Source organism: Siniperca chuatsi, linkage group LG15, assembly GCF_020085105.1.
Source record: "Siniperca chuatsi isolate FFG_IHB_CAS linkage group LG15, ASM2008510v1, whole genome shotgun sequence".
In the NCBI taxonomy this organism is placed as follows: domain Eukaryota; kingdom Metazoa; phylum Chordata; class Actinopteri; order Centrarchiformes; family Sinipercidae; genus Siniperca; species Siniperca chuatsi.
This window is the reverse complement of record NC_058056.1, coordinates 27,503,159-27,515,488: the sequence shown is the minus strand read 5'-3', so window position 1 is coordinate 27,515,488 and position 12,330 is coordinate 27,503,159. Positions and strand designations below refer to the sequence as shown.

Here is a 12,330-nt window from a genome sequence, read left to right as displayed (position 1 = left end):
AAAGGCTGAAGTGATTACAACAGGATGGGGGGTCTTTGGGAAGGAAATAATAATTATCTTCCAATGTGTACATGATGTAGTCCAAATAATAGAGGCTCTGTGTTTCATATGCTTGCATTCAGCCCCACTGTGCTTTAGTTTAGGACAGGAGTCGTGTTGTTGTTATCAAACATCAGTGGGAAGATGATCCTGCTGTTAAATGACAACTAACCTGAATTTAACAGCTGGAGGGAGATCAGGGTGGTTAGCTTACAGACAGAAACATCAGGCTGTTAGCTGCAGTGCCTCATGATCTGTCAACGCAAATCTAGATCAACACACCTCTTAAAACGCTGCGTACTGTGTGTCAGGTGAAAACCTCAACATTTTGGTTCGTTACCTCCAAAACCTTGATTTGAAAAAAATATACATGTTTACAGTGTATGACATCGTTACATAAAACGTGCACTTTCTGCAAGTTCCAACACTATTTTGAGGCATTGTGATACTTACATTGTAAGACACTGTTTGCTTTATGGCTGCAACATTACATCAAATAAATATATTCTAAATGGTATTCTGAACTTTTGTGGGTTTGAAGAATGCTCGTCCACACATCACAGCACCCATAATGATCGACACTGGTGGCTTTAACAGGGCTGAAGAGGTTACACTACGTTGACAACGTTCTTTTATCTTTTGGGTATGACAAGTATTCAAGACTAACTAGACAAAAACAAAGCACTTGTCTGGCTAAAAATATGTAAACAACCTGAGACGACACTGATGTCTTAAATCTCCATTTTAGCGAGTATACACTGAAAAACTATATCTGACTACATAATGACAGATTTACTAATGTTGTATTTTGAATATTCAGATTCATTCTTGAACTCAGAAATCTGCTTTTGCAAAATAAAGTTTGTGCATGACAATACATATCTCTTAATAATATGAATTATTTAATTTAAATGTTGCAATTAGTTTTTTTTATTCAAAGCAACTTGGTTTTGAACCTTAAGGATTTCTCTCTAATATTTAATATTTGTGACTAAATATGCAACAATCAAGGTTAAATCCAAGCACTGTCATCAGATTCTGATTAATATATTGTTCTGATTCCAATGTGCCCAAACATGCATCATCACTCTTTGCCAACAGAGTCGAGAAGAAAAACCAAGGGCACGATGCTTGACTCTTCAGTCAAGATGGACGAGCAGTCCTCTGATGAAGGAAATTCAAACATGCACAGTACAATTCTACGACAACTGAGCAAACTCCATGATGAAGATCGTGTGATATGATCAAAAGCTTTATAACAGCTACTTAAGTCAAGTCAATTTTATTTATATAGCCTAATATCACAAATACCAAATTAGCTTCAAGGGACTTTACAATCTGTACAGCATACGACAGCCTCTGTCCTTCGGATAAGGAAAAACTCCCCCCAAAAAACCCTTTAACGGGGAAAAATGGAAGAAACCTCAGGAAGAGCAAGTGAGGAGGGATCTCTGTATTGGCTTAAGAACTCAGTAAAACATCAGCCAAGCAACAAGAGTTTGTTTTCATTTTCAAGTTCAGTCCTTGCAGAGCACCTAACCCCCCCGTCCCCGTCTCCACCTCCTCTCAGTCTGCCTTTGAAACGAGCACAGCTCAGTTCAGTCTGGCAGCACTGAATCACAGCCGGACTGCAGGCTGGGTTGGGGAGGTGGGAGGGGTTTGATGTGAGCGCTGTGTTTATCCGGGTGTCGGGGTCACTGTGTTCCCTCAGTATAATGGAGGAAGCCATTAGCCCAGCCAGCAGGCCGCATCATAAAAACGTCAGCTGGTACAAAGAGATGAGATGGATCATAACGAGACGAGACTCCCGCTGCTCTCCCTCTCTGTCTCTCTGCCTCTCTCTCTCAGCCTCACTGATAGCCTCTGTCTCTCTAATTGACTGTCTCGTTTATTTTTCTCTCTTTCTCCCCCGTCTCGTCTTTATCCCTCTCATTTTTCTACTCAGTCACTCTCCTCTGATGCTCCTCTTTTATTCCTGCTCTCTCTCTCTCTCTCTCAGTGCTTACAGTCTCACTAAGCAGGAGGTTGATTTTGTATAAAACGGCAGTCTGGCTGTATGTAATGCTAAGTGGATGGGAACACACACACATAAAAACACACTTTTTAGTACACAAGGACTCAAATAACATCATTGTAAAATGTAGACGATGTTTAACAACAGGATTTCTGACCTGTAGCTGTCGCTATAAGATATCAGCTGCAGCAACATTTCTCTTTGGGGGGAGGAGCTCATGCTAGGTTCAGACTTAAACTGTGTATTGCTTTTTGTGATATTTGTTCTGTCAGTATGATGGAAATGAGCTAACTGCTATAATGACTATGTGGTGGTCAGCCATCTTGTACGCAGTGGCCTGCTGGGGCAGTAACAGGAAGAGACTGGACAAACGGCCGTGGGACGCTCTCTGGACCTCACAGTGGAGGCAGGAGTGAGAAGGATGATGGACAACACCTCCCACCCCCCGACATGAAACCCTAAGTGCTCTGGTTTGGGGTTGCACCAGATATTCATAAATCCATTAGGTTTTACGTTTGAACGTAAAGTCCTTCCTGAGTTCTTACTGTCCAATCAAAAGCATGTAAACAGGAAGCCACTGTAGCATCATGAGCTAGCATAGCTTCCCAAAAATACAGTTTTAGAGGCCCAAAATATATATGTTTTGTAAGTGCCACTAACAGAATGCGACTGGACAAAGTCCTTATTTTGTCCAATCTTAAAACTTAAGCCTTGGCTCTTAAGTACCAAGTTTGTTACCACTTTCTGCTTTGAGTGACCAAACTTCCAAACACATTATTAATTATTAAGTCAGTTATTAATATTAAGATACACTTTATCTGATATTAGAAATTGACTTTTGGTTCCAAAAGTTAAAGCTGCGTTATTAAATCTGCACACCCTCAACATTTACATACATTAATAATCATAAACTGGTTCTTAAATATTTTCACATTAAAAACAACATGAAATGACCCTGAGCACACATCCACCCCCCCACAAACACACAAACACACACACACACACACACCCCATGCTAAATCCCACCTTCTGCCTCATGGGCTCCTGTACTGAGCCATAAATAGGTTTGTGGGTCTTATAAAAAATGCCATAACTTATATTTTAATAACCGAGAGAGAAGATATTTATACAGAATGTAAAGCAGCAGATATGAATGACGCACTGTGTGTGTGTCTGTGTGTGTGTGTGTTTACATCGTGTGTGCTCACTTTGCATTTATGCAGGTATGCATGTGTGTTCTTAATATGTACATGTTTGTATTTGTGAGAGTAAAGAATGTGTAAAACTTGTATATAGGAGTGTGTGAGAGTGTGTGAGAGAGCGTGTGTGTGAAGTTGTTTGTTTGTGTGTATACAGTGAGTGTGTGTGTCTTGATTGTAGACTGGCTCATGAAGTGTGGCATTTTGGTGTCTGCTGCTCTCTGCATGCATAATGAATAGCCAGGTGTTGGAGGGGGTCACACACACACACACACACACACACACACACACACACACACACACACATCCACAGACGCAACAGACTGTCAGACAGACACACAGAAGCTGAAACACTCTCATACACACACTATTGGACACACAAACTGTATGCACATGTGCAACCACACACACAGCCGTAAATTCACACAGACACTTCAACCAACATTCAGTCACACACTGAAATGGTGAGCAGTCAGTCGTATAAACACACACACACACACACACACACACACACACACAGAGGCTGGGTGTCAGGATGCTCCAAAGGTCATGGTTGTTTGTGTGGCGTCCTGCAGCAGATGTGGAGACTCTCTGACAGGAAGTCAAAACCTCCAACACTAAACTGTAGAAGAGCAACTGATGGGTCAATTACTGCAAAGGTCAACGGGGGAGGAGGAGAAGGAGGAGAAGGAGGAGAGCAGGAGGAAGTTACGAAGAGGAAAGGTGGAGGAGGGTGCGAGGAAGAGAAAGGAGGAAGAAGATGAGGGGAGGAGGAGAAGATGGAGATGAGAAAAGGGAAAGGACATTATGAAGATGGGGGGCGAAGAAGAGGAGGACAGGAGGGGGAAGGAAAAGGAAAGGAAGAGGGGACAGAAGAAGAAGGAGGGAGACAAAGGGAGATGCAGGAGGTGAGGGAGAGGAAGTTAGGAAGAAGATGAGAGAGACAGGAGGGGAACAGGAAGAGGAGAACAGGAGAGGACTGGAGGACCAGAGGAGGAGGGGAAAAGGAGAAAGCGGGGAGGAAGTGAAAAGGTGAAAGAATGAAAAGGGCACTGAGAGAAGAGGAAGGAAGATAGTGAAAGATGTAAGTACGAAGAATGAAGGGAGAACAGTATGAAGACATGAGAAAGAGAAGGAGGAGAGAGGGGAGAGGGGAGAGGCAGAGAGGATAGACATGAGGAAGAAAAGAAGAGGCTCATGATGAGCCGGGAGGACAGGATCTAAGAGGAAGAGAGGAGACATGAACAAAGGAAGGAAAACGAGAGGAGTGGAGAGGAAGACAAGTCGAAGACGAGTTGAAGGGGATGAAAAAGATAAATAGGGAGAAGGAGGAGAGAGAGCAGAGAAGGAGGAGGGGGGCGGAGGTAAGGAGGTGAAATGAGTTGAGACGGGAGAACACACACACACACACACACACACACTGTGATAATGAATCAACAGACTGGAGGTCAAACAGCTTCAGCTCTGATAGCTGCTCCTACAGAGGAGCGCTTCATTTAATTACCAGCACCTCCCCACCAGAACTCTGTTTGGAAAGTCACAGGAGCAACAACAAACACACACACAATTTCACCCGTCTGTTTCTCATTTTCTTCTTCTTATCATTATTATTATTATTATTTACATTTCATTTATTTTTCCTCCTGTCTCAGAACACTTTACTGTTTCTCTCCTACTGTAAAGCATGTTGAACCTGTGAGCCATAAAAACAAGTTAATTTGTATTAATATGTATTGCTGAAATTATATGTCTACTGTGTGATTAGTCGATCAAACAGATTGTAAATCTGATTTTTGAATAATTGTAATTGTCATTTATCATGTAAAAAAATCACAAACATATTCCGGTTTCTTCTTCATAAATGCAAAAACATAATTTTTGACATTTTGAAATTAAGATGAATTGAAAAGTAACACAGTTGATAATTGCAGAACTAAAAGAGAAATAAGGAAATATAGACATAAAAAGATGGGAGGAGCACTGGAAAAGGGATATAGGAAGAGAGAGAGAGAAAGTGACTATAGCTAGTAAGAAAGGATGAGAAAGAGAGGAAAGGAAGAAGAGAGAAAAAATAAACGAGAAGATGAAGTCATGAGAAAAGGAAAATTAATAAAAGGGGGAGAGAAGAAGAGGAAAACACCATAAATGACGATTTTCTCAGTGGGTCAAACAGAAAGACTATGGAGTCATCAGTAGGAATACCACACACACACACACACACACACACACACAGCATCTTCATTACCTGAACCGATGCAGAGCAGCTACACAGAGGCCAAAATCAATACCTCTCTGCTGTACTGAACACTCTACAACACACACACACACACACAGTATTCTGGAGGAGGATATTCATTCATTAGAGTCAGTCAATAGGAGAGAGAGAAGACAACCTTAACACACACACACACACACACACACACACACACAACCCTGTCGAGAGAGAGAGTGTGTATCATGTACTGTACATGTTGTGTGTGTTTTCATGTGTCTGTATGTGTAGGTAGGAGGGACAATCTGATTAAATTGCATTTTCTGTGTGTGTATGAATGTGATATTTATACATAAAGGTGAGACCGGCCTCACCTTGCTCTTGTACCTTGCTGTACAGAGGGCTTATCAGAGCTAGTTGGCTGAAAAAAGCTGCCTGAAATGAAGTTGATGAGCCACAGCAGTACAGCTGCAGGCCATAATACTAAAACAATGAGCTAAAAGAGGCTAAAGCGGTCCGTAGAGCTGAGGGGAACTGCAGAGATGGGTAATAATCCTCTTTGGGTTCATCACTACGAGCGATCTGACCCATTCGCTGGCTGTCATTCTCATTAAGATTATTTTAAACAACTGGAATCAGATTTTTGACGTCATTCTGTTTCTTATACAATGTTCACTTACCAAAGGAACAGAGAGTGTGTGTTTATACCCTCTATCATGTTCGCAGTCAGTTAACGGCTAACAGCAGAAGCATTCGTACGGTCACCTGAAGTCTAATACCTCCAGCTCTGATTTTAAGTGGTTGTTAAACTGTTGACCTGAACTATGTTTGAGGTGTCGAAAAGTAAGATTTTAACACACTCTTGCCAGCCAATCAGCAGTGACTGTATATTTTGGTCATTAATGATTTCCCATTAGAATTAGATTTAGGTTAAAGGGTAGGTGTCAGTGATGGTCCTCAGAAGTATAGTAATACAAACATGTGTGTGTTTGTGTGTAACTGTTGGTACAACTGAGTGTAAAATGCAACTTGGTGTGATTCTCTCTGACACACACCACGCTGCAAGCTCCAAGACAACACACCACACACACACACACACACACATTAATTTGGTGTGTACATTTCTGTTCTGTTCATTAAAATGCATGTGCCTCTTCAAAGCACTGATGACAATGATGCCATCTGCTGTTGTGTGGCGAGGATATGCGCACACACACACAAACACACACATTCAGAGACATGCTTATGTGTAGAAATGCACACACGCACACGCATTATTGCACCTTCACAAACATTTACTTTTATTCCCACATACTGAACTATAATCTTGCTCTTGTACACATTACAGCTCTGCATACAGGTAAATATTGTGGTTGTAGTTCTTACAGACACACACACACACAATAAAAGACACACTCGCCAGCAGAAATTTCAGGCAATTTTCTTTCATCTTTGGGTCATTCCTACAAGCCCAAACGTCTCTTTTAAAAGCGAACGCTCCTCTTCTCCTCTAAGTGCGTCGCACAAAGGGCCCATTTCAAAGGCAAATTCCACTTAGATTCACAAGTGCTGTGTATACTCTGGTACTCCAGGCAGAAATTCATCAAAGCTTAATGTTCCCTTCACAGAAAATCACTTAGCGCAGAAGCTAGCCGCCTGTGTGTGTGTGTGTGTGTGTGTGTGTCCGCAGCTTTTCCATGTTGTTTGATAGCAGTTTAAAGGGCCAGACAGTCACTGCAGTGCTGCTCACCGTGGGCCGATACACTTCTGTTTGTATGTTCAGATTCATTCAATTATGTGTTAACGGTTTTCATTAGGACTTTTCTTGGTACATAAAATGTTCTGAACAAAAGTTCAGAAGGTTCCTAAATGTGAGCTTCTTGCTTTAAATAATGGAGGAAAAGCCAAAAATGCTGAAAAAAAACAAACCGAGAAGCAACTAGAAAGGACAAAGTATGTTTTACTAGCCCATACAGCACCCAATATCAAGGCTTCTTGGAAGAAACTGAAATCAATTAAAAGGTTCCCTGTTGGACTTGAAATTGTTTTGCTATGACATCACTATGAAGGAAGAGTTCATTTGAACCTCTCTCGTTCAGGGGTAGAAAAACTTAAAGGGATTTATTCGTGAAGGAATCACTGATCCCTGGTGCCTTAAAGAGTCTTTGGGTTGTTTTTCTGCTGAACAAACCTAAATAACTCTTTCCTTCAACAGTTTACAGACAGCCCTGTCCTCCAGCCATGTCCATGTCCATCCTACCTTTGACAGAGGTGTTGGGCGGCGGCCCCTCCATGCGCAGGTTCCACGGTGGGTCTCCCTGGTTGGCGAAGTCTCTCATCTTCAGGTAGCTGATGGTGAGCCGGATGATGGAAGCCTTGTCCAGCTGGCTCGTGATGGCGCCCGGCAGCGGCAGCATCTTGGCCAGTTCATAAAACTCAAAGTTCTCCTTTCCCCGCCGCGATCGCGCCGCATCCCGCGACTTCTCCTTCCTCAGAGCCTGCAGCCTGAACAGAGGGCAAAGAACAGAAGAATGTAATAAATCTAATTAAAAAAGACACGATGTACAGAATGTGATTCACAGTGGACTTGTTATTGCACGAGACAAAACTGCATGTGTCAGTGGAGCAGAAAACCATAATACAAAATCAACTGCTGTCCATAAATATTATGTAGAAATGTATGTAAATTTGAAAAACAAATAAATCAGGAACTTTTGCAATGTGTCCAAATAAGGCCGTAACAAGACCAAGAGAAAGAAAAAAGATGTGAAACATAAGCGTTAACTATATGAAGAATTAAACACATTCTTAAAGTGGTACTCCAGCGATTTAGTATTACATAATGTTAAAAGTTTGGGGAATAAAAATTTAAGCAAATGCAGCAGAAGCTAAGATTTCCCGACTTTCAATCCCGAGTATAGTTTAAGCAAACTGAACTATCAGGGGTTTTCAAGCATGCAGTGGTAATCCCCTCCAAACCAACACTCCACCAAAACTCAAGAATACTTCCTTGTCATTGTAGTGTTTGTTAACATGATAGCTCACTCAGCTGTTTAACAGCACTAGCTCGTCCACAGAGATCGCATCATAATGAAATGCTTCTAGTTTACTACGCTTCACAGGAAGAGTTGCTTCCTTTGCTACATATCCAACTGTGCTGAATACTGGGTCACGTCAGTGTCCAGTACAGTGAAGTTAAAGGGTCGTGCAACATTGTTCAAGCACGCTTGAATTCTCTAATTAAAACACTGATAAAGTTTCAATCTCAAATTTTAAACCAACATGGACGAGAAGTCCTTAAAGTGCTTAGAAGAAGGGAAATCTGAGCATCTACAATTCAACGACCACTGGGAAAACTCCATCTGCTGAGGAAGATCTCGTGATACAATCGAAAGTTTCAGAACAGCTAACAAAATCATAAGATTGTTTTTTATTTAATATCTACATGTTATTCTGTACGCTGTACAGACTGTAAAGCCCCTTGAGGCAAATTTGTGATTTGTGATACTGGGCTATATAAATGAAAGTGACCTGACCTGGTCGGGAAAAGACCGATCAGTCTTCTTCTGGCACTAAGAGATGACAATTTGTAGATATGATAATATGCAAATTTGAGGATGACATCACCTGATGACTTCCAGTGATTTTCCTTCCCCACAAACTCATTGTTTAAAAGTGACATTTCACTCACATGACTCCTTCAGATCAATATAAAGAACTTCAGTGATCACTGAGGGAAACTACCCAACAGACATCCCTTTCTTCCCTGATCCCCTCCTTTACTGTTTTACCTCAGATTAAAACTACACTATAAAGTACCTGACAATCCGTCTCTCCTTTCCTTTATTACATTACTTCCGCTTTTCCTCCATCACTTTCCACTCTATTACTTTATATCAAAGAGCTGCTCTGTTTATTCTCTCTCTCTTTCTTTCACCCTTCAACAACAACAGTGACGACCATACTTTCCTGCGGCCTCTCATCACCATCGGACGCCATTATGAATTAACTCAGCAATAAATCAGCTGCTAAAAACCTCTGTGGGCTTCCTGCCGGCCACACACACACACACACACACAAAGACAGGTGATTAATTTTTGCCGGAGCAAAAAAAAAAAAAAAAAAAGAAGCGAAAAAGTGTTTGGGATAAAAGGGGGAGAGGGGGGTGTAAAGAGAAGGAGAGGGATGAAATGGAGGGATAGCGGACAAACACTTTAGAAGAGGAGGAGGAGTTGTTGTTTAGGGCTAGAGATGAAAAATGGCTGTCATCTGGCAAAGAATATCATTTTCGCGCTGTTTGTCATTTATTTATCAGGGAGAACAAACACTAAATGAGGAGGAGAGGAGCAACTACTTGAAGCAGCTCACTGTACTTTGAGAAATATGAACATGTTTTTCGTTTTACAAAAAGAAGCCAAAAGATCTCAAATGCAAATCGTTGCCTAAACCCAAGAGGCCGTACAACAGTGCTTTGATTTAAGTCGGGATCTATCACATCTTACAAGACTGCGAACATGACCACACGTTCACTGTCAGCTCTCAGTACTTCAGTTTGGACTCAGTGCTGCGCACACATTGAGGCGAGTACCAAAACAGTATTGAGTTTCGATACTCAGCCCTAGTCATTAGTCAGGAGGATGTACATATATGTAGAAAAATTGACCCACTGATTTTTATATTCATAACATAGTAAATAAGCCAACAGAAGATTTTTTATTCAAAAGCAAATGCACCATGTTCACTATATTTACTCACACACGTGTCTGTCTGTGTGCATGAAGCCTGCAGCGATGGCTGCTGGGAGAGCGAGGAGCAGCCAGGCAGACAGAATTTATTTGTTCCGCAAACTTGGAAAGCATTATGTTGATGGACGACAAATATGTCTTCATGTCTGTCTGCTGTGTGTGTGTGTGTCTGTGTCTGTGCCTGTGTATGAGTGTGTGGATATGTGAGTGTGTATAAGTGGACAAGGAGGTGTGTTTGACCTTGACTCAAACAGACATATTTATCATGTACTGGCAACACTTGTGATCGTGTGTGTGTGTGTGTGTGTGTGTGTGTGTGTGTGTGTGTGTTTGGGTCTTATAAACATGAAATGAAACCATGTCGTAAAGTTCAGCCGGGTGACTTGATCGTGTTTTAAAGAGCTTGTCATGGCAGACGAGGTGTGTGTGTGTGTGTGTGTGTGTCATGTCGTAAAGTTCAGCGAAGTGGGTCGATGGCTTTTTAAAGAGCTTGTCAGCTGAAAGGAAGAGGTATGTGTGTTTCTGTATGCGCACGTGTGTGACTATTTTAAGAGTGTGTAGGCATAGAGCATGCTGGGAAGGTCACTAGGTGGTCGAGGTTTAACTTCCAGGTCAATTGGAGGTCAAACTGGCCATCAGTCATGTGACAGGACGGCCTGTCGTCAGGCAGATTTACTGTCTGAGCTCCTCACACACTGACTGTCTGTGTTTGGAAACATCTGATTCATATAAAAACATTTTAAGCAGCCCAAAGTCCTGCACAGCTTCTTGTTTTTATTTAGTTTGGGGGAACCTGCTTTTAGTTTACCCGTTATACCCGTTAGTACTGATGCATTTTCATCAATACACTTTACCTACAACTATCACAATTGCTATATTGTTCCTCCGCCTAGTTACAAGGCGGTGCAGAACAACTGCAGAGCAACTGCCACACTTACATTTAAGTACCTAAGCTAGCACCTACAGTACCATGATCACCATCGGTAAGAACATCAGATTTCTCTCCAGTCAAAGACAGTAATGGTCATATTATAGTCAGATAGTAATAGTTCAGTAATATCATCCTAACACTGTGGAGCTCTTCTGGCAGCTGACAGCGTCGCTCACTGCTGACGGCAGTGCAGGAAGCGGTACCGGAGTGTAGAAGCCCTCGTTTGCCATCACCCTTCTCCCTATTTTCATTACACTTAGGTCATGTCGAGACAATACTACGTTTGTAAGTTTATAACCTGCCTGTTGCTGCCATCCTTAGCTGCTCTGGAAACAATTACACAGTCGAAACAAAGACAGTCCGAAGCTTTAACTGACCAGATGAGACTTGAATCGGCGGCTCCTTGACTAATGATTCAAGTCATTTACATTCTCAAAGAGAGATCGGGAGGCAGCCAGGACGCTTTGACAGCAGGCCTTCGAGTGAACAGGTGTGAACACTTTTGCTCTTGGATTTGGTCCGACAACACGTAGTACGAACCAGTACACTTGAAACACAGCGAGGCCTTAAGCAGAAATAAGGCCTTAAGTAGCTTCACTTTATCAAAATGCACATTTGCTTCACAGATTGTACTTTCAAAGCAATCTAAAGACCTCCGACAGACATACAACAAACAAGAAAAAAAAAATCATGTGAACACAAATACTTTACGTTAAAGGTGTGCGGTAAATGGGAAGCTTATAACTAAGAATTGACTTGAATTTGATTATTTAAAAAAAAATTATTTTGACTTCAAACAGCCAATAATCGACCTCTAAATCACAGCTCTGACGATTTTTATGTGTGACTTTTCAAACCAACATGTGGCAGCTTTCAGAGACCCAAAGACAAGAACTTGTCTCAATCACTCACGCAAGACAAAATCATACTTAATCTTTTTAAGCAGCAAACACCATATCTACTGAAACGTTTTATAGTGTAGTTACATTCCTAAGAAATTAAAGCACATTTACTCTCATTCGTGGCTCATTTTGTTTAAACAGACATCAATTTTTGTTCAATTTATATTTTGGAAAAAACTCTGCTTCATTTTTCTGTTCTGTCCAGATATCAGAGTATCTGTTTACATGATCAGCTCGTCCATTCACAGAGGCCAAATTGAGAGGGAGACTATTTCAGAGTGTATTTAA

General features: G+C 41.5%; 1 protein-coding gene across 1 annotated transcript in view; it reads right to left on the bottom strand.

Annotated features, from left to right (window-relative positions):
- The window catches only part of LOC122862015 (neuronal PAS domain-containing protein 3), a 316,717-nt gene that overhangs the window by 182,552 nt on the left and 121,835 nt on the right, over positions 1 to 12,330 (bottom strand). The window contains 1 exon segment of the mRNA XM_044167164.1: positions 7,725 to 7,969. Coding sequence (XP_044023099.1) covers positions 7,725 to 7,969 — 245 coding nt within the window.